General features: G+C 44.2%; 1 protein-coding gene across 4 annotated transcripts in view; it reads right to left on the reverse strand.

Moving 5' to 3' along the window:
* LOC109891027 (polyhomeotic-like protein 2) overlaps nt 1-23,820 on the reverse strand; it is a 52,161-nt gene that overhangs the window by 16,879 nt on the left and 11,462 nt on the right. The window contains exons 2-8 of one of the 4 annotated variants that reach the window (XM_020483282.2): nt 13,575-13,785; nt 12,465-12,623; nt 12,175-12,252; nt 11,897-12,064; nt 8,236-8,385; nt 7,298-7,580; nt 38-390 (exon numbers count right to left, since the gene is read on the reverse strand). In XM_020483282.2, coding sequence (XP_020338871.1) covers nt 38-390; nt 7,298-7,580; nt 8,236-8,385; nt 11,897-12,064; nt 12,175-12,252; nt 12,465-12,623; nt 13,575-13,727 — 1,344 coding nt within the window. In that variant the 5' untranslated portion in view covers nt 13,728-13,785. Of the gene's footprint in view, nt 1-37; nt 391-7,297; nt 7,581-8,235; nt 8,386-11,896; nt 12,065-12,165; nt 12,253-12,464; nt 12,624-13,562; nt 13,786-23,820 lie in introns of all 4 variants that reach the window. The other 3 variants (XM_020483280.2, XM_020483279.2, XM_020483277.2) reach the window with 3 other exon arrangements.

Consider the following 23,820-nt stretch of genomic DNA (forward strand, 5'->3'; position numbering starts at 1 on the left):
CTTTCCATAATTCTTGCTGTGACTGCTGTGTACTAACCTGTGAGGGCGCTGGTTGTATCTGGAGGTTAATGGCTGTGAGTTGTACTGGCTGGGCTTTGGCTTGGCTCAGGTTGGAGTGGAGAGCATGTGGGCTGATGGTGGAGTGAAATATGGTTGCCTGCTGACTGGGTGTAGTGGGTTGGTGGTGAGAGGTGGGTTTCGGCAGCACAGGGATAGGGCCTGGCTGGCTGGGGGAATGGGTGACCAGAGAGGTAGTCTGCAGGTGTGGCTGGATGGAGGCAGTTTGCAGTAGCTGGCCCTGGGTCCTCTGGGAAGCCTGGGTCTGCTGGATCACAAACTGCTGGTGTTTGTGCTGCTGGACCAGGGAGTGGGGCTGGATCTGGGTGTATGCTGGAACAAGAATCGAGGATTAAGATACATTAAAAAAATCTTATAGTTAAGTCAGTACATGTACACAAAAGGAAAACCCTGAATAGTGGACCTCTAAAAAGGAATTTATTTATTTGCTATTGTTGTCAAAAGACCTTGTTGAAAAGCACAAGGCAGACTTGCCTTAAACCATTGTTGAGGTTCTGACCAGCCATTACTCACTAATGTCTCCAAAGGGTCTGTCATCACCTGACAGGGCTTCTGCTGACAAAATGACAACCTGAGGACTTAACTTCCCAGAACCCAGGGACACAACTCATCATTCATGTATTGTACTGTCGTTCAGTGAAATGGGCTCTACACAGCAACAGTCAGAGTAGCCAAACATATGCAGGAGGAAAGCCAGAGGGAAATAAGAAGAAGCCAATGCTCCATGACATGCTGTATGTAGTCATCTGTGAGTCAATCCCCCAAGCCTTCAGTTGCCCAAACACTCCCAAACAACTCTCCCAAGGAAACAATGAGGTTGGATCTGGCCCTCATCATTACTGTGAGGGAGGGTTCTCATGAATCATCTCTCCTAGGAGCTGTTAACCTGTTTGTCTCAGGTGTAAGCCCTAGGGCCTTACAGTAGCTTCGCTCAGATGATCTTAGTAAACTAACAGTGTCTGAGGAGTCTAACATTTGTGGATCTCTTTTGATTATGAAGGATTGATGCCAAAGATATTAGGGTTCCTCCCTGCCCCCCTTTTTTAGTATATTTTGTGTGGGATAGGCTCCATCTGGTATGAATGTTTCTCTGTTTCGCGGTAACCACAGTCTACCCTGCTGTGAAAATAGAGACGTTTCCATCCGGCAGAGTTGCATGTCATTAGTCATTTATACCACAGGATCTTCTGGAAAGTGCTGGTTTTCACGTGGCAAAACTCTATGAAACCCACAGCATATGGTTAGCTATAGTTTCACTAAGTACAGGGTGAAGACTGACATCTCTCAGAAAGTAGCATGATAAAAGCCTTTGACGGATACTCTCAATTACATGATAACATAGTAAAGGTCTACCTGCCACCCAGCCCTCACTAAGGATAAATGGAAAAGAGGCTGTATAATAACGGCTATCAATTCAGCAGATAGGCCTAGCACTTGTGTGAACAGATGAGTGGATTTCCGAACGACTGCACACCGGATACAAGCAACAAAACTCAGTCCTGCTCGACAGCTTTCTCAAGCACTGTAATGAGTAACAGAGAAAAGTCTTGGAAGGAGAGGAAGGGGTATTCATTTAAATGCCTTTTGTCCCTCAAGGCCTTTGGATTAAGGCCTCACTAAGCAACCACTCCCCCATACCTGTGTGTTGTTTCAGAATGTCTAGAGGAAAGGACTCAGTGCACATTCCCTATGGGGTTTCAATAGCAGACTGGAAAATACCGGAGTTTCTGCAATCTACTATTGCTGCTTTAGTTTAGAAACCTCACCCACACATCACTGTAAATCACTTCATAACAAACAGGTAGAGTGCATATGGAAAGTATTCAGACCCCTTTTTGCAAATTTTTTCTTATTCTAAAATTGATTAAAATATTTTTTTCCCCCTTCAATCTACACACAACACCTCATAATGACAAAGCAAAAAACAGGTTGAAGTAAAAAAAAAAAAAAAAAATTAAATAAAAATGTAATACCTTATTTACATAAGTATTCAGACCCTTTCCTATGACACTCAAAATTGAGCTCCGGTGCATCCTGTTTCCATTGATCATCCTTGAAATGTTTCTACAACTTGGAGTCCACCTGTGGTAAATTCAATTGATTGGACATGATTTGGTAAGGCCCACACCTGTCTATATAAAGGTCCCACAGTTGACAGCGCATGTCAGAGTAGAAAACAAGCAATGAGGTTGGCGGAAATGTCTGTAGAGCTCAGAGACAAAAACAAATAATTCTGCAGCATTGAAGGTCCCCAAGAACACAGTGGCCTCCAGAGTTGCTCTGTGGAGATGGTTGTCCTTCTGGAAGGTTTTCCCATCTCAGCAGCACTCCACCAATCAGGCCTTTATGCTAGAGTGGCCAGACGCTAGCCACACCTCAGTAAAAGGCACATGACAGTACGTTTGGAGTTTGCTAAAAAGGCACCTAAAGACTCTCAGACCATGAGAAACAAGATTCTCTGGTCGGATGAAACAAAGATTGAACTCTTTGGCCTGAATACCAAGTGTCACGTCTGGAGGAAACCTACCACCATCCATACGGAGAAGCATGGTGGTGGCAGCATCCTACTGTGGGGATGTTTATCAGCAGCAGGGACAAGGAGACTAGTCAGGATCGAGGGAAAGAAGAACAGATCAAAGTACAGAGAGAACTTTGATGAAAACCTGCTCCAGAGCTCTCAGGACCTCAGACTGGGGCGAAGGTTCACCTAACAGGACAACGACCATAAGCACACAGCCAGGAATGATTGTGGCGTCGGAACAAGTCTCAATGTCCTTGAGTGGCCCAACCAGAGCCTAGACTTGAACCTGATCGAACATCTCTGGAGAGATCTGAAAATAGTTGTGCAGAGATGCTCCTCATCCAACCTGATATAGCTTGAGAGGATCTGCAGAGAAGAAATGGGAGAAACTCCCAAAATACAGGCGTGCCAAGCTTGTAGCGTCATAGCTAAGAAGACTCGAGGCTGTAATTGCTGCTAACGTAAAGGGGCATTTCAGTTATTTTATTTGTAAAAAATTTGCAAAAAGGTCTAAACCTGTTTTTGCTTTGTCATTATGGGACATTGTGTGTAGACTGATGAGGGAAAAAAGTAATTTAATACATTTTAGAACAAGGCTGTAACGTAACAAAACGTGGAAAAAGTTAAGGGGTTGGAATACGTTACGAATGCACTGTAAATGTGCATATGTGTGAGTGAGCAAATAACGGAGTGAGTGAGTGTGTGTGTGTGTGTGTGAGATGGAGTGACAGTGTGTGTGAGTGTGTAGGGCCCAGTGAGTGTGCATAGAGACAGTGTAAAGACCGAAATAAAAATAATAAAATATATAAGTTCTCTCAAATAGTCTGTGTAGCTATTTTGTCAGCTGTATTGCTTGGGGATAGAAGCTGTTCAAGAGCGTGTTGGTGTAAGACTTGATGCACCAGTACCTCTTGCAGTGCGGCAGAAGAGAAAATAGTCTATGGCTTGGGTGGTTGGAGTATGACGATTTTCCGGGCATTCTTTTCACACCGCCTGATATAAGAGGTCCTGGATGGCAGGGAGCTCAGCCCCAGTGATGTACTGGGCTGTCCGCACAACCCTCTGTTGCGCCATGCAATCGAGGGCAGTGCTATTGACATACCAAGCAGCGCTGCACCCAGTTAATGTGGTCTCAATGGTACAGCTGTAGAACCTTTTGAGGATTTGAGGGCCCATGCCAAACTTTTTCAACCTGCTGAGGGGCAAGAGGCACTGCCGCTCCTTCTTCACGACTGTGCGTGTACTTGGACCATTTTAAGTCTTTAGTGACATGGACACCGAGGAACTTGAAGCTCTCGACCTGCTCCACCCCCCCCCCCCCGGTCATGCTGACATTGAGGCAGATGTTGTTGCTCAGGTACCACACTGCCAGGTCACCGACATTCCTCCCTGTATGTGGACTCATCGTTGCCGGTGATCAGGACTACCACTGTCATGTGGTCAGCAAACTTGATAATAGTGTTGGAGTTGTGCGTCGCCACACAGTTGTGGGTGAACAGGGAGTACTAAGCACACACCCCTGTGGGGCCCCTGTGTTATGGGTCAGCATGGCGGAGGTGATGTTGCCTACCCTCACCACCTGGGGTCGGCCCATCAGGAAGTCCAAGATCCAGTTGCAGAGGGAGATGTTCAGACCCAGAGTCCTAAGCTTGGTGATGAGCTTGGAGGGGACAATGGTGTTGAACACTGAGCGGTCAATGATCAGCATTCTTACATAGGTATACTTCTTATCTAGGTGGGTGAGGGCAGTGTGGAGAGCAATTGAGATTGAGTCGCCTATGGATCTGTTGGGGCGGTATGCAAGTGAGTCTAGGGTGGCTGGGATGGTAGAGTTAATGTGTGAAACAACCAGCCTGTCAAAGCACTTAATGATTATAGAAGTGAGTGCTCCAGGGTGGTAGTCATTGTGGTATTAAGTCTTAGAGTTCTTAGAAACAGGGAGGATTGTGGTCATCTTAAAATTAGGGGATTACAGACTGGGACAAGGAGAGATTGAAAATTACCGTGAATATGCCTGCCAGCTGTTCTGTGTATGCTCTGAGAATGCGCCCTGGAATACCGTCGGGGCCCGCGGCCTGGGGGGTATTGACCTGATTAAAGACCCTTCTCATGTCAGCCTCGGAGAGCGAGATCTCCCAATCCTCTGGGTTGGTGACAGCCCTCACACCTGGCTCGATGTTGTTGTCGAAGCATGCATAAAACAAATTGAGTTAGTCTGGTAGAGAGGCATCGTTGGGCAGATCACAGTTCAGTAATCTGTAACTGCCACATGCCACATGCGATGGGCGTCGGAGCCTGTGCAATGATTCCACCTTAATCTTATATTGTCCTTTTGCTCATTTGATGACTCTGGGGAGGTCATAGCGGGCCTTGTACTTATTTTGGCTACCATGATCAGAAGAGATCTCTGTGACTTTGAAAGAGGGGTCTCAAAGGAGCATAGAGAGTTAACACTGTCTCAGTCACCAGATCTTAACCCAAATGAACACTTATGAGAGATTCTGGAGCGGTGCCTGAGACACTGTTTTCCACCACCATCAACAAAACACCAAATGATGGAATTTCTCATAGAAGAATGGTGTCTCATCCCTCCAATTGAGTTCCAGACACTTGTAGAACCTATGCCAAGGTGCATTGAAGGTGTCGGCTCATCGTGGCCCAATGCCCTATTAAGAACCTATGTTGGCGTTTCCTTTATTTTGGCAGTTACATATAGCTTGAGAAGAAAAACTACACCAAACATATCAATACGTTGTGTGTTTTAAGTACTTGCAATGGAGCTACTATGTATGTACACATGGAACCATACAATGGCTTGATAATGTAACAGAATGGGGAGATCCTTTTAGGCTTACGGAACTGCACGCCAAGTTTGGAAAAAAATTTGACAAAACAAAACATAACACCACTGTGCAGTTAGCAGGGGCATAGAATGAGACTAAGTCTGCAAGGTGGTCTTTGGTGCTGTGCTGTAAGTTTAGTAGTAGGGTGCTGGGATAGCTTCTCTGTCAAGGAGGTGGTGAAGAAAAGACTAAAGTACACAATGAACCCAACTGTGGAACAGCTGCTTCCAGCCAATCTCCATTCGAGGAAAAATCAGCCAGTATGTGATAGGAGAAGCAGACACACGGCTGCTCTCTCCTTCTCTTGGAGGCTCAATTAATACACAGTATGAAAATAGACAATTAACTAGGCCTATTCCTGTGGCAGTGTTCTCTCAGATGTCAAAAATAAAACTACATGAGCCATTTGTTATGTATAGTCTATTATTAAGGTGTTGATTAGAATTGTTTCATTCAAGTATTTCCTTCTTCAAAATGACTGTGAATCAACATGCATAATGAATGACCCAGTAGATGACAGTGCACATAGGATCAGTGGGAGCCCCTATCCAACCATAAACCCAGTCAGCCACCACAGCTGCTACTCCATCTCCCCCTAGTGTAATCCACTGAATTGACAGAGTGCTTCTCACATGTCCAGGGCACACCTGTCTGTCCCCCATGGCCACTACCAGGGCAGCCCATGTACATTTACAAGTTTATGTAGTCAGGTTTTCAGATACCTCCTCCCTTTCATTTCATCGGAATCCATTACTTAAAGCGAGACAAAGACACAGTTGTGCAGTCGCATGCGCAGCTTATCCATCAAGTCTGGCACAACACACAACACACACACACACACACACACACACACACACACTCGCACACAGTCAGAGTTATTCTGTTCAACTGCTGGCATAGATGCAGCCATTCTCTGTGACACAATAAGTGGTCTAGAAAGACAACTGTGGCACAGAGCCCTCCATGGCTTCTCATTGAAAAACCAGCTTGACTATTCCGGAGGCAGAGCCCATGTTCTCCCCTGTAGTAGTGAATATAGTGTGGTCGGTACAGGCCTCGACATGCCACAAACACAGGTTTTAAAATAATAATAAATAAATCCCATGACTGAAACTCAATTGTCTGCGGGGCCAGGTTTACCTCCCATTTCATGTAAAAAAAGAATTTAAAAAAAAGTCATTGCCATCATGCTTGTGGGGAAAGAGGTTAATTTTGAAATTCTAGTCCTTATAAAAAATTTAAAAAACATTTATAAAAAAATCATCTACATGACTGAAATCCATCGCTGTGACAACCCCTGCATACAGTAGAGAAATCTATCAAAAATAACTAGTAGACTTTTACAACTCTATTCTTAGCTTACTGTAAACATAGGTTCAGGTTTCCAAAAGTAGGAAACTCAGGAAGTAGCAACACTGGTAACATCATTTGACTGGTTGAAATGTAACCAAACATAGAAGTGTAAAAGAAGCACCTGAGCGGGGGGCCTCCTATCCGGTACAGGGGAAAAGGAAGCTAGGTTGAAGATACTATATCCCTGACAAACACAGAGCTGTTGAAATGTAGTTGTGTTCCAGAAGGAGCATGAGGAATGCACCGTTGTCAGGCTACTGGAGGTATGATTAATGTTCCAGACTAAATTGCTCAGTCACAGGGGCAGAATATTCAACATCATCAGAGTGCAGAAAAACCCATCCCTTATCACAATAGCCAGTACTGATCCGAATACTCTCCATCATTTGAGGAAACATTCCTAATTGTCCAAGGGTGCAATGGTGTCAATTTCATGAAATCCTAATATAGGAGTCTAGCCTGTGTCTGTAAAAGCTAGCTAACGCTAGGGTTGGATACATACCTGGAGTGCTGAGAGGCTGTCCACTAACAGCCGTGACACTGCGACTCATGTTTATAGCGTGCACCTCCGTCACTATGCTCTCTCCCTTCTTGCTCCCGTCCAAGGCGCCGTCGGGCCGACTGCCTTTCCCCCCAGCGCCCTGGCTCCCCTGGCTGGGGTTCTTAATCAGGGGAGAGGGCTGGATGGAGATAGGGCTCTGCTTTAGGCTGAGGGCCTGCAGGCTGTGTGTCTGAGAGGAGGACGTGGTCGCCCCTTGATGGCTACGGATAGCCAGGTTCTGGACCTGAAAAGACACAGAGGTCAGGTCCCGGAGGCAATGAGACATGGCCTAGGGCAGGAGAGGTGGGGCGCACCACAGTCAAGGGTCCACCCACAGGCCATCTGCAGAATTAGTGAGAAATACATTTTAGATTAAATGAGGTATCACAGCATAACTGTAAACCTAATGCATTTGCTACAGCTAGGGGTTAAAGGAACAACAAAAAATCCCATGAATGAAACTTAAGTCAATGTCAAATCAACGGGCAAACTATGGCTCGAGGGCCACATCTGGATTTTTCGAAGTTCAATGGAGGGCCGCACAGATTTATTTTTTGACCGATTTGTTAGTCAACAAAAGATTAACGGGCCAGAAAAATGTGATTTGAAAATATATAGGCCCATTAGCATTTCTACATACTTTCTATCTAGTTTTAGACATTCAAGTGTGGCCAGGAGTGTTTAACCCCCCCCCCACCCTCATCCCAAAAAATAAACTCATGCATCATCATGATGGAAGTCTGTCGCAGTGAAGGATAACTTTAAGCCTTGGCTATACCCCTCGTTTGAATTATGGTGACTTGTGTTGATCATCTATGCCCTCTAGTGCTGCTCCAGGTTACTACAGCAGCGCTGTGTGTATGGCATTAGCCTATAGAGTTGAGATAATAATAGTGTACCTGTGAGGAGGACTGTTGTCCAGAGGACCGCGTGGAGCTCTCAGACTGGACTGCAGCCACTGTGGCCGTAGGTGTGAAGATGAGCTGAGGGGACAACGGAACAGCACGGCCTAGGCTCCTAGCTACTTGCACAAGGTTACTTTGCTGTGCCTGAAAAAAAAATGAAAATAAATAAATCACACCAACATACAGTATATGTAAATAATCACTCCTTGGTTTTGGGTAGAGATAAATTATACTGTAAACAGCTGATCTTTATCTGTTGCTTTCTCACACTCTCTCAAGCTCACTCTTACTATGCATAGTGTGTCAACAAATCTTTAAGGGAATAAAATGTAATCTAATCAGACTGAACTGATTCAGCTTGACATGCAGGACAACACTTCTTCACACTCCTTCCAGCAGGCTCATGCACAATTCTCTCCAGACCTGACTGCCCTTAACCAACACAAAAACATCCTGTGGCGTTCTGCATTAGCGTCAAACAGCCCCCGTGAAATGCAACTTTTCAGGGAAGTTAGAAACCAATATACAGAGGTAGTTAGAAAAGCCAAGGCTAGCTATTTCCAGCAGAAATTTGCTTCCTGCAACACAAACTCAAAAAAGTTCTGGGACATTGTAAAGTCCATGGAGAATAAGAGCACCTCCTCCCAGCTGCCCACTGCACTAAGGATGGGAAACTGTCCCCACCGATAAATCCACTATAATTGAGAATTTCAATAAGCATTTTTCTACGGCCGGTCATGCTTTACACCTGGCTACCCCTACCCCGGTCAACAGCACTGCACCCCCCACAGCAACTCGCCCAAGCCTTCCCCATTTCTCCTTCTCCCAAATCCAGTCAGCTGATGTTCTGAAAGAGCTACAAAATCTGGACCCCCACAAATCAGCTGGGCTAGACAATCTGGACCCTTTCTTTCTAAAATTATCTGCCGAAATTGTTGCAACACCTATTACTAGCCTGTTCAACCGCTCTTCCTTGTCATCTGAGATTCCCAAAGATTGGAAAGTAGCTGCGGTCATCCCCCTCTTCAAAGGGGGGGACACTCTTGACCCAAACGGCTACAGACCTATATCTATCCTACCCTGCCTTTCTAAGGTCTTCTAAAGCGAAGTTAACAAACAGATCACCGACCATTTTGAATCCCACCGTACCTTCTCCGCTATGCAATCTGGTTTCAGAGCTGGTCATTGGTACACCTCAGCCACGCTCAAGGTCCTAAACGATATCATAACCACCATCGATAAGAAACAATACTGTGCAGCTGTATTCATTGACCTGGCCAAGGCTTTCGACTCTGTCAATCACCGCACTCTTATCTGCAGACTCAACAGCCTTGGTTTCTCAAATGATTGCCTCGCCTGGTTTACCAACTAATTCTCCGACAGAGTTCAGTGTGTCAAATCTGAGGGCCTGTTGTCCGGGCCTCTGGCAGTCTATGGGGGTGCCACATGGTTAAATTATTGGGCCGACTCTCTTCTCTGTATACATCAATGATGTCGCTCTTGCTGCTGGTGAGTCTCTGATCCACCTCTACGCACACGACACCATTCTGTATACTTCTGGCCCTTCTTTGGACACTGTTAACAACCCTCCAGACGAGCTTCAATGCTACACAACTCTCCTTCTGTGGCCTCCAACTGCTCTTAAATACAAGTAAAACTAAATGCATGCTCTTCAACCGATTGCTGCCTGCACCTGCCCGCCCGTCCAGCATCACTACTCTGGACGGTTCTGACTTAGAATATGTGGACAACTACAAATACCTAGGTGTCTGGTTAGACTGTAAACTCTCCTTCCAGACTCACATCAAACATCTCCAATCCAAAGTTAAATCTAGAATTGGCTTCCTATTTCGCAACAAAGCATCCTTCACCCATGCTGCCAAACATACCCTCGTAAAACGGCAGGGTAGCCTAGTGGTTCGAGCGTTGAACTAGTAACCGGAAGGTTGCGAGTTCAAACCCCTGAGCTGACAAGGTACAAATCTGTCGTTCTGCCCCTGAACAGGCAGTTAACCCACTGTTCCTAGGCCGTCATTGAAAATAATAAATTTGTTCTTAACTGACTTGCCTGGTTAAATAAAAGGTAAAATACAAAAAATTCAAAAAAATAAAACTGACCGTCTTACCAATCCTCGACTTCGGTGATGTCATTTACAAAATAGCCTCCAACACCCTACTCAACAAATGGTTGCAGTCTATCACAGTGCCATCCGTTTTGTCACCAAAGCCCCATATACTACCCACCACTGCGACCTGTACGCTCTCGTTGGCTGGCCCTCGCTTCATACTCGTCGCCAAACCCACTGGCTCCAGGTCATCTATAAGACCCTGCTAGGTAAAGTCCCACCTTATCTCTGCTCGCTGGTCACCATAGCAGCACCCACCCGTAGCACGCATTCCAGCAGGTATATCTCACTTGTCACCCCCAAAGCCAATTCCTCCTTTGGCCGCCTCTCCTTCCAGTTCTCTGCTGCCATTGACTGAATCGAACTACAAAAATCTTTGAAACTGGAAACACTTATCTCCCTCACTAGCTTTAAGCACCAGCTGTCAGAGAAGCTCACAGATCACAGCACCTGTACATAGCCCATCTATACTTTCCCCTACTGTATTTATTTATTTATTTAGCTCTTTTGCACCCCAGTATTTCTACTTGGCACACTCATGTACTGTCAAATCTACCATTCCAGTGTTTTACTTGCTATATTGTATTTACTTCACCACTATGGCCTATTTATTGCCTTTACCTCCCTTATCGCACCTCATTTGCTCACATTGTATATAGACTTATTTTTCTACTGTATTATTGACTGTATGTTTGTTTTACTCCATGTGTAACTCTGTGTTGTTATATGTGTCGAACTGCTTTGCTTTATCTTGGCCAGGTCGCAGTTGTAAATGAGAACTTGTTCTCAACTTGCCTACCTGGTTAAATAAAAGGTGAAATAAAATGTAAAAAATAAACAGTGGCGACACAAACAGCAAACACTTCAGTGTTGGGGAAGCTTATCTGAAAATATATAGTTTATTAAGCTACCAATTACTTCACATTGGAACAAGGTAAGCAACACTAAAGCTACCCTTTAAGAGAAATATAAGTGTACTTAACTAAAGGTCACTACTTCATGATACATTTCCATAACTAAATGTCATAGACAAAAAAATTGGAAGAACAGATCAATCTGGAGCAGTATAGGCTGCTGAGGGGAGGACTGCTCATAATAATGGCTGGAACGGCGCAAATGGAATGGCATCAAACCATGCGTTTGATGTATTTGATACCATTCCACTGATTCCTCTACCAAGAGCCCTTCCTTACCAATTAAGGTACCACCAACCTCCTGTGCTCTGGAGTCAGATGTTAACAGAATGTGTAATTTAGCCTATTAAACAAAAAAACTGTTTCAAGTGAGAACTAGGCAGGTCTGATGTCGAAAAAAAGGAAATCCCCTATTTTATGTGGTGTGTAGTTTCAGTAGTTAGCTACATCGCAAAATAAAACACTACCAAGATTTGAATTTAGTTCAACTACCACCAAACTACTGCAAAATGTAGTTCACTACTCCCCAACACTGCCCTTCATCACACAAAGCCTCCAGAAGTGCGGCTGAGCCAGCTAGTGCGTGTGCCAGTCGGCATGCTTCTGGGGGCTTACCATCTGTGCACGCAGGTACATATGAGCCTGACTGGCAGTGAGGGTGGTGGGGCTGGACGGGCTTCCCAGGATTACGGCCTGCTGGGAGATGCTGCCGGTGGGTGCAGAGCTGACACTCTGGGCTCTACTGATCAGCTGGGCTGCAGCCGGGGACGTGGTCAGGTTAATCTGGGGACAGGACAGGGAAGACAGGAAGGATTAAAAAACTTCACCAACAAAAACACTACACATCTTGGAACCCAACCCCTTAGTTACTAGACATGACTCACTGCACTCACTGTGGTCTGGGATGAACCTGTTTGCTGGGACGAAGTGGCATTTTGGGTGGAGCTCTGCCTTCCTGCCGCAATACTGGCCTGTGACATGACAGGTGAGAACCGTTAAGGGAGTATGTAGGGGTCAACACTTAAATTCCTCTTCATCTGAAGATAACTGTTTGATTGACCAACCAAACCCCAGCACTGGACTCATCTCTCATCTTTGTCAAAACCTTAACACTAGCCCCCAGCCTTGTTGGAGGCCTGTTTCATTCCCTAGTTTAACAGTTCCTTACGTCTCCGCTGCTCACCTGCTGTACGGCAGCCAGGCTCTGGAGCTGTGCATTGCTCAGGTGCTGCTGCTGGAGTGCTGCTGTCTGCAGCATTAGGTGCTGCTGCTGCGCTGCGTACATCTGCTGCAGGTACTGTGCAGCCGTGTTTGGCTGCCGGTGCAACGCCTGCTGGATCACCTTCAGTACACAAAGAGAAAGAAACAGGTTAGCGGTTGGGGTAATATTCTCAACAACAGGCTTTAAAAGGGGACTTACAGGGTTGGAGTAATACTTGGAAAAAATAAGTTCCCATTTACATTGTTTTTACAGATCCATTAAAAGCAGGTAGAGAGATTCCTTGGGTGGAAATGTGTTCCTCCTGTTAGGGAGAGTAGGCTCACCAATGTATTCTCTCATCCAATGCCAAGTCCTTCGGTCCCTGAGCACGTCCTTTATTCATGACTCAAATTGACTGACAACCTCACCACAGTTGCTAAGGCAACAGGAGAAAGGGATTGACCCAGGGCACATGGCCTAATAGAGGTTCTCTGACCTAAGCCTCCAGGGGGCAGAGAGGGTGGTGATTGTGATGGAAACATCCATTCACTTCTCTCTTATTGAGCCCAAAGGACCAGGAGTCCACTATGTTGAGTAGGCAAGTAGTGACAATGCTGCTAGTTCTCTTGCTAAGGGCAGAGGAGAGCATGCAGATGAGAGAAAGGGTAAAGGATAGAAGAGAGCTAAGACCAGTCTGTCACCCTTCAAAACGCTGACAGTCTAATTCAGGCTGGGTTTCACATCAGTCAAGGGTCAAATAGCAGAGGACCGAGCCTGGAACGTGGAAACATAGCAACACTGATCAGCTGTCATTAGTATTGACAGATTGCATGATGCCAGTGTACTACATCGAATAAACAATGAGATAAAATTGCACAGTCTCATTTATTATAAGCATTCCAAAATTCTATAGTGAGCTAAGTGCAATACTGGGCAGTTTACGGTACATGCATGTTTTACCAGCAGATGGCAGTAGGGTAATGACAATAATTGTATTATTGCAGGGGATGCAATGGGAAGACAGTTCATGCAAAACATGTGAATGTGTGTGTAACACTGGACTGGCATGTTTCTTTTTACCCTGAAGTTTACCTGAACCGTCTGCCTGTCAGGAATCCCGCTGTACACAGAGATGTGAGGCACAGCCTGCCTCCCCGCACTGCTGCTGCTGGTGGTACTTGTGCTGGAGGCAGTGGTCCCAGTGCTGCTGGCACTGGAGGCTGGAGGCACATGTTCATTGTCCATGGTGCCCTCTCCTCGTTTGGCCCTTCCCCTGCTGCCCTTTGGACAAGCTCTCCTGAACCTACAAAACAGGAGAGTTACAAGGGAGCCATAGGGCTCAGACATATTGGGCCATGTCCAACCATGTCATGTGCAGTCACTGTGTTGGCCTATTCAGTGTAACCTCATGAAGCAACCCTAAAGCCTATAAACCTGTATAAGTATGACATGACTTTCCTAAGATGATGCAAAATGTTGCATGTATACATACTGTACTTGTCTCATTTCAGCACTTGTGCTAACATGGGACACATAATTGAGCACAGACACTGGGCATAGACATAGTAGCGATCCTCGCTATATGAGCCACATTACAATTTCCACCAAGTGGGTTAACCCTATTTGCGTGATGCACCTGAACGCACAGCCTGGACGTGTGAGGGGGCTGAGTAGTTGAAGCACGAGGGCGTGGCTTCCCATTGGGAGGGGGCAGTGTGGCGATCATCTCTATATCAGCCATGTTACAATTCCCACAAAGTGGGTTAACCCTATTGGCACGATGCGTAGGGTGAACAGGAATTCTCAATGCGTTTCCAGTAAATATTTACTGGATTCATATTTTCAAATACACATACCATAATAATAACATTAATAATAATAATAATAGAATATTAGGCCAAATGGTCTTCCCCAATGATGTCATGCCAATCAATAATAGTGTGTTCCTCTGCAAGGACGCCGTTTGGCAGAGCGCAGGAAAACATCAGTAGAACCGGGAAGTAACAAACGTGCTTAACAATTAAGAAATGCAATGGCAAAATGCTAATAATATTTGGATGTAAACATATTTTCCAATGAATGTAGCTTGGTAACTGCCATGTGTTTTCTACTGAATTATAGTGAGCCAGAAATGTGTAAACTATAAAATGCTGATAAATGCTAAAACAAACGAACCATGGATTATGATTTGCGCCGAGAAAGACATCAGTTTCCTCCTTAACTCGATTTAAATCGCTCGTTGGTGGAAAGAAACTGGGAAAATATGCATACTGTAGGGCTGACCCCATTTAGTCGACCGGACGATTGTTTGGTTGATCAAACATTTTTTAGTCGAGCAGTTGCAAAAATATATATATAATAATTATGTCATGTCTTGCTGTCTCGGTGTACTAATCCATTGCGGAGGCCGCAGGGATGGCACACCAGTATCATCAGTACTACATTTACCGTTAAGTCTCATAATTTCGAATCGACACCGGCTCCGATGCTCGTCGGATGTGGCAGGGTGTGAAAACTATTACGGACTACAACAGGGAAACCCAGCTGCGAGCTGCCCAGTGACGTGAGCCTACCAAACAAGCTAAATGCCTTTTATGCCTTCTTCGAGGCAAGCAACACTGAAGCATGCATGAAAGTACCAAATGTTCTGGACGACTGTGTGATAACGCTCTCGGTAGACGATGTGAGCAAGACCTTTAAACCGGTCAACATTCACAAAGCCGCGGGGACAGACGGATTACCAGGACGTGTACACAGAGCATGCGCGGACCAACTGGCTAGTGCCTTCACTGACATTTTCAACTTCTCCCTGACAGAGTCTGAAATACCTACGTGTTTAAAGCAGACCACCATAGTGTTGTTGGGCACAGGGACTAAGGTAACCCGCCTAAGTGATTACCGCCACGTAGCACTCACGTCAGTAGCCATGAAGTGCTTTGAAAGGCTGGTCATGGCTCACATCAACAGCATTATCCCGGATACCATAGACCCACTCCAATTCGCATACCGCCCCAACAGATCCAGATGACGCAATCTCAATTGCACTCCACACTGCCCTTTATCACCTGGACAAAAGGAACACCTACAGTGGGGCAAAAAAGTATTTAGTCAGCCACCAATTGTGCAAGTTCTCCCACTTAAAAAGATGAGGCCTGTAATTTATCATAGGTACACTTCAACTATGACAGACAAAATGAGAAAATAAAACCCTGAAAATCACATTGTAGGATTTTTAATGAATTTATTTGCAAATTATGATGGAAAATAAGTATTTGGTCAATAACAAAAGTTTCTCTCAATACTTTGTTATATACCCTTTGTTGGCAATGACAGAGGTCAAAAGTTTTCTGTAAGTCTTCACAAGGTTCAGACACACTGTTGCTGGTATTTCGGCCCATTCCTCCATGCAGATCTCCTCTAGAGCAGTGATGTTTTGGGGCTGTTGCTGGGCAACACGGACTTTCAACTCCCTCCAAAGATTTTCTATGGGGTTGAGATCTGGAGACTGGCTAGGCCACTCCAGGACCTTGAAATGCTTCTTACGAAGCCACTCCTTCATTGCCCGGGCGGTGTGTTTGGGATCATTGTCATGCTGAAAGACCCAGTCACATTTCATCTTCAATGCCCTTGCTGATGGAAGGAGGTTTTCACTCAAAATCTCACGATACATGGCCCCATTCCTTCTTTCCTTTACACGGATCAGTCGTCCTGGTCCCTTTGCAAAAGACAGCCCCAAAGCATGATGTTTCCACCCCCATGCTTCACAGTAGGTATGGTGTTCTTTGGATGCAACTCAGCATTCTTTGTCCTCTAAACACGAGTTGAGTTTTTACCAAAAAGTTGGTTTCATCTGACCATATGACATTCTCCCAATCTTCTTCTGGATCATCCAAATGCTCTCTAGCAAACTTCCGACAGACCTGGACACGTATGGCACTGCAGGATTTGAGTCCCTGGCGGCGTAGTGTGTTACTGATGGTAGGCTTTGTTACTTTGGTCCCAGCTCTCTGAAGGTCATTCACTAGGTGAGATCTTGCATGGAGTCCCAGATCGAGGGAGATTATCAGTGGTCTTGTATGTCTTCCATTTCCTAATAATTGCTCCCACAGTTGATTTCTTCAAACCAAGCTGCTTACCTATTGCAGATTGTCTTCCCAGCCTGGTGCAGGTCTACAATTTAGTTTCTGGTGTCCTTTGACAGCTCTTTGGTCTTGGCCATAGTGGAATTTGGAGTGTGACTGTTTGAGGTTGTGGACAGGTGTCTTTTGTACTGATAACAAGTTCAAACAGGTGCCATTAATACAGGTAACGAGAAGAGGACAGAGGAGCCTCTTAAAGAAGAAGTTACAGGTCTGTGAGAGCCAGAAATCTTGCTTGTTTGTAGGTGACCAAATACTTATTGTCCACCATAATTTGCAAATAAATTAATAAAAAAATCCTACAATGTGATTTTATGGATTTTTTTTCTCATTTTGTCTGTCATGGTTGAAGTGTACCTATGATGAAAATTACAGGCCTCTCATCTTTTTAAGTGGGAGAACTTGCACAATTGGTGGCCGACTAAATACTTTTTTGCCCCACTGTATGTGAGAATGCTGTTCATTGACTACAGCTCAGCATTCAACTCCATAGTGCCCACACAAAGCTAATCATTAAGCTAAGGACACTGGGACTAAACACCTCTCTCTGCAACTGGATCCTGGACTTCCTGACGGGCCACCCCCAGGTGGTTAAGGTAAGCAACATCACATCTGCCACACTAATCCTCAACACAGGTGCTCCTCAGGGGTGTGTGCTTAGTCCGCACCTGAACTCCCTGTTCACCCACGACTGCATGGCCAAACACGACACCAACACCATCATTAAGTTTGCTTACAACACAACAGTGGTAGGCCTGATTACTGACAATGATGAGACAGCCTATAGGGAGGATGTCAGAGACCTGGCAGTGTGGTGCCAGGACAACAACCTCTCCCTCAATGTGAGCAAGACAAAGGAGCTGATCCTAGACTACAGGAAAAGATGGGCCGAACAGGCCCCCATTAAAATCGATGTAGTGGAGCGGGTTGAGAGTTAAGTTCCTTGGTGTCCCCATCACCAATGAAATATCATGGTCCAGACAGTCGTGAAGAGGGCACGACACCACATTGACCCCCTCAGGAGACTGAAAAGACTTGTCATGGGTCCCCAGACAAAAAGTTATACAGCTGCACCAATGAGAGCATCCGGACCGGTTTAATCACTGCCTGGTATGACAACTGCTCGGCATCTGACCGTAAGTAGCTACAGAGGGTATTGCATACGGCCCAGTACGTCACTGGGGCCAAGCTTCATGCCATCCAGGACCTATATACTCTGCGGTGTCAGAGGAAAACCCCAAAATGTGTTTCATCTCAAGGCCATCAGACTGCTATAACAGCCATCACTAGCACATTAGAGGCTGCTGCCTATAGGAATAGACTAGGAATCACTGGGAACTTTAAGGAATGGAACACTAGTCACTTTAATAATGTTTACATATCTGGCATTACTCATCTCATATGTATACACTGTATTCTATACTATGGTATCTTAGTAAGTTCCACTCTGACGCCGATCGTCCATATGTATATAGTCTTTATTTATTCCTACTTAGATGTGTGTGTGTGTAGCGTAATTTGTTAGATATTACTGCACTGGCGGAGCTAGAAGCACAAGCATTTCGCTACACCCGCAATAACATCTGCTAATCACGTGTATGTGACCAATAAAATTTGATTTGAAAATTGTCAGACACCAGTCACCCAAGTCAGACTGTTCTCTCTGCTTCCTCACGGCAAGCGGTCTAGGACCAAAAGGCCCCTTAACAGTTTCTACCCCAAACCATAAGACTGCTGAACAATTAATAAAATTGCCACCCAGACTATTTACATTGACGATCCCAAACCCCCCATTAATTTTTACACTGCTGCTACTCGCCGTTTACTATCTATGCATAGTCACATTACCCCTACCTACATGTACAAATGACCTTGACTAACCTGTACCCCTGCACATTGACTCAGTACCGGTACCCCCTGCATATAGCCTCGTTTATTGTTATTTTATTGTGTTACTTTTTATAATTTTTTACTTTAGTTTATTTGGTAAATATTTTCTGAACTCTTTCTTGAACTGCATTATTGGTTAAGGGCTTGTAAGTAAGCATTTCACGGTAAGGTACAACACCTGTTGTATTCGGTGCATGTGACAAATAAAGTTTGATTTACAATGTTTGTTCGGCTACTGTAACATCTGTTAATGCATTCAACATATTGGAGTGGACATATTGTTCGCACAACCTAAGCTACACTTGAGATGACCAAGTTTTGGTTTATTTCATTCCATTTACAGGTTGTCAGTTTATTAAATTGTGTTTTGTTTGGAGTGCTCATGTCAATGTTGAGTAAGCGTAGGCTTATACATGTGCCCATTTGGGGATCTGATAGTATTTCTGATTGTCTTAACTCACCACCACTAAAGAGAAAGTAAACAGAGCCTGTTTTTACATCCATTGAGAATGACAATAGATCCTCAATTTAGCCCACTTGGAAAAATCTTTCCAGCACTCTCCCTTTTGATAACCACTCGATGTGAAAGGGAAAAAAAACTCATAAAATAGGCCTACCTGATTACTTCTTATCCCTTGCACAAATAGTCTACAGCTGTGTCTGTCTGGAGCTCACTGGCTCTGGAAACTGAGGACCCAGAATATTTTATACGATGTTGCAAATTTGTTAATGCAAGCTTGAGGCTGGACCAAGTTGATACAATGTTTCGAGTTCCTTGCAGACAGGCCAGGCATAGCCAGCATAATTTATTTTTATTTATATATATATATATATATATTTTTTTTTTTATCTGAATATTTTCTACCTGCAGGCTGCAATGTTTATTTGTAGGCTTAATGTATTAGTACATAACATAGTTGGCAATGGCAATAGAAGTTACTTTTTGATTTGTATAATTTTCATTTAGATAGATATAATTTTTATTAATCACATGACAAATTGGTTAGGCCTTCTCTGGCTCCCTCGAGTCATTTGTGTGTCTTGATTATTTAAATTACAGTGTGCTTAAAGCATCCGACAATAGCCTACATATAGTTGATTTTATTAAAAACACATGGGGTGTGTCTATATGTAAAAATACACGTTTCAACCAGTCGAAGGAACAGATGACTCTTGTTCGACCAATTTTTTTTTTAGTTGGGGACAGCCCTAGCGTACTGCCTTAATAAAACAATCTTCCACCACCATTAATACACATATAGAAGTGAATGTGCCAATATTTCTGGTCCCATAAAATGGGGGGGGGGGGACTACGTACACAAACTGCTGTAATTTCTAAATGGTTCACCCAATATGATTGAAAATACCCTCAAATTAAAGTTGATAGTCTGGACTTTAACCTCAGTCATTGTAGCATTTAAAATACAAAGTGCTGGAGTAGAGACAAAAAATATATAATGTCACCCAATACTTTAGCTAGGCCTAGATGCAGTCCACATCATCACAGGCCCCATCACACTATGCGTGAGCTCTCTAGTGAACAAAGCCATTCAGTTGTGTTTGATTTTGCATTGAAATACATAACCGAGAAGAGGAATTGAGTTTTCAGGGGCCATTCTCAGATTACCACAGCAACAACTCACTTTCTTCAACATGTCTAATGGTGAGCATGATGTGAAATAAGGGGAGAAGAGTAAATTCTGAAAAACAATGAATTCCAGTGACACATTTAAGTTAAATAAAAGTATCTAATCACAGCTGGTGTGATAATGACTTCAACCAAGTTAAAGTACACAGATACTGAAACTGTCTACTATCAGGCTCATATTAAGCGTTTGGCTACTGAACCCTTTCTGTCTCCAACATGTGAAAATTAGCAGATTAGTAGTGGACTCTAGAGCAGCAGAAGCATCCCAGTGACTGACTGTCCCCCTAGTGCCATACTGTTCCATTAGCAGAGGATGTGAGGTTCAGAGTACACTGGGCAGATGAGATGGAGTGGCTGAGAGAGCAGAACAGCTGAGGGGTTAAGGGAGCTTGGAGGAAGAGAGGGGGCATAGGGCTCAGGTTGAGTGTTTGGAATGGATTGTGGATTTTGACTGTGTGAGTGGTTGGGGTAGGGTTGCGATGGAAGTAATTAAAAAGGTCTGTAGTAGCTATGCAGAAATTCCTAAGCTATTTCCTCTCCCCTCTTAATTATATTTTCAGTGGGTTAAGGCAAGGTGTCATATGATACAGCCTAGGCCTACATTGCACGGTAGGTTAAGAACCATCCAGTGAAGGCAAACCTCACCTTGTTTCCCCGGTAAAGTTTGGTAGTGTGTACTACCACACGCAGAACTGGACTAGCTAATAGGTGCCATATGTTTACTGGTTATCCATGGTTATAAGCTACAATGCAAAAGCCTTTTCCTGCCAATAATTCCAATCATTGAGAGCATTACTTCACATCTGGATGTCCCCCCTATAATTAACTTGCCTGCCCCAGTGAGAAATTTATGCCTGACATCTAGTCTGGTTACACAGTGATTTTAGTTCAAACAAAGCCTTGTCCTCCTCATCATGGTGAAGCATTCCACAGGAACAGCCTGGATCTTATAGCCTGTTTAGACAGGGAGGGATTCCCCTCTGGCAACGCTGCTGCCCCAATCTCTCCAAGAGGAATCACTCATCCATCAGTCATGGAACCCCCACTCGACCAGCTCGGCTGGAATTCTGCATTGGGTTGATTAGAGCACGGGGCTACACTAGGAGTGGGCAGTACCATAAACCAATCCCCTACACACCAAGATTTTACAAATCCATGGACCTTCAAACCCCTACATCCAGTATTAACAGAAATAAATTCTATTTGATTCATGGGCTTGCTCTTGTCATTCCAAGACTAAAATAACCACATGTCTGAAGGTCTGCATATAGTTCAGAGGACAAGAGCTTTAAAGACAGACAGGCTGTCTATACAGAGCTAAGTGCAGCAAGGACAAGAGCCCCCATCACGTAACGAGCTCTAGCCAATTTGTAATGACACACAATAAAAATATACCGCAAAACACAGTCAAAAACCATGATCAATATAGGAAAAGAGCATAGGATATGTACATTAATGGCTTTACAGCAAGGCTTATGGCTATACTAGAAAGGGTGCCACAGAGACAAAGCCCATGATGCTCCTACCTCCTCTGGCCCCCCCAGCGCGCTGCAGGAGTGTGATGCCCCATCCCCTGGGACCCTGGTCCTGTAGGATGCTGCTCCTCTTTGTCTGACTGTGTCTGTGTGTTGGAGCCAACCAAACCACAGCCTCTCTCTCTATCCCCTACGAACACTCTGCTCTGTTCCCCATCCCAGCATCAACACAGACACAGCCCACCAACCTATCCCCTGCCTTCCTCCTGATTATGTGGTATCCTAGCGACAACCAACAGGGTGCCTATGGAATCCCCATGCAGTGCAGCATGCCGATTGGTCGGCAGCACCCCCTCTAATATAGATGGTGGTAATGATTTCACCCTCTACCCTCCCCCTGCCAGAATACTGAATTTGGTAGCATGAAGCCTCAGCCACATAATATTCTAACCAGCATCAAAACCATATTGGGTAAGTACAAAACCCAATCTGTAAATGTTTAGTCCCATCTATTTAAATATATTTTTTGTTTTTTTATTACAGAAAATTTGATTCCATCTGTTATTATTGCATAAGGACATGGGTTATAACAGTCTATAATCATTAATTATTATAGTCTACACACACACACACAACGAGCATTCAGGATAGGATCATATATGCTCGTCATGGGAATCCTCTAGCAAATAAGCTAATAGGAACTGGAAAAAAATATGCAATATTATTGGGTATTATGGTCTGTTTGAAAGATTTATTGAGTATATTTCTCAAATTAATGATCTAAATTATATCTGACAGAAACATGAAAGAGCCACAATTATAAAAGAGGCATTTCATTATAGCGCACATTAATTGAAAAGATAATTGAAGAGGACTATAGATATCAGCTAAATTAAATTGGTTTTTGGTTTCAGTGGAATTCAAATGTCACTATATAAAAAAATACTAAGGCCTATGCATTGCCTATAGAATAATAGACAGACATGTGTAATCAGCTGCTTGATGATGGCACCACATTAAAAACACCAACGACCATCAAACCTTATATCATGCCTGGCTGTATGAAATGCAAACATTTCAGTGGTTTGCTGCTGTAACGTATTGATTGGGGCCTGGCAGGCATAGCTTTCATTGATTATAATCTTCTCATTAGCATATAGATTAGCCTAGCTGCCTGCCGGTGGAGGAGAAAGCATGAACCTTGAGTTCCAAAGCAAGGAAAATGAGCTTGGGGACTGGGATGGGTCGGGAAGGGTTGGAGATGAGGGAGGAATGGTAAGGGAAGGCTGTCATGAGTCAGATCTGTTTTGATGCAATGTCTGACTGACAGCACAGGGCTTGGGATGGCCATGGTGTGGCTTGTTTGTATTGGAAAACAAACATGTCCTCTGAGAAAGGCTGGCGTCTAGCCTACCCCACAAACCCTCCCTACCACTGTTTATCTGGACTTCCTGTCTCTTGGCCATCCCAAGTCACATAAGAGCCTCTTGGAATAAGAAATGGACATATTGAGTTAAAAAGGTGTGGAGTTAATGGTGTGGACCACAACTTTAACTCAATATGCCCATTTCTTATTCCAAGATGCTCTTTTGGGGCTCTAAAAGGAAAAAAAACACTCATCTATATTTAGAAGGCATATACGTTTTTTTTTCATCTTCTGTGGGACAGCTTTGGCATGAACCAATTCCTTTCACAGTTCCTGTATCTAGGGTACTGCAGAATATTCATCCTCCAAAATATCTAACAATGATCTCGTGGGCCTAATTTAGAAGGAATAAGCCTGGATGAAGATTTCAAACTGTGATATGCTTTTGATGCACATCCAGGCTTATTCCTTGTGCATCAAAAACCTATCACAGTTTGAAATGCATCTCATATTTAAGTGATAATGCCAGAGACGCCAGAGTTGAGGGTATATTGGCGCAGGGATCGTCTCGGGACGGCAAACACTGGCTTCAAGGGCATTAACAGTTTTATACAACAGGTTACAAACATATTCAAATAATTGACATATTTTCATATAAAAACATTATTTTGATAAATTTATTCATACTATTTCATCCTTCCACGAGATAGTCTCGACATAAATCTAGGGTTGCTACCCAAGCCGGCTGGACGTCCATTATATCGGTTCGGTTGCCAGAGACGCGACACAGTCATTCAGTCTTTCTGTTCTGTATCTATGG

The sequence above is a fragment of the Oncorhynchus kisutch genome, linkage group LG5 (assembly GCF_002021735.2).
Source record: "Oncorhynchus kisutch isolate 150728-3 linkage group LG5, Okis_V2, whole genome shotgun sequence".
NCBI classification, from domain to species: domain Eukaryota; kingdom Metazoa; phylum Chordata; class Actinopteri; order Salmoniformes; family Salmonidae; genus Oncorhynchus; species Oncorhynchus kisutch.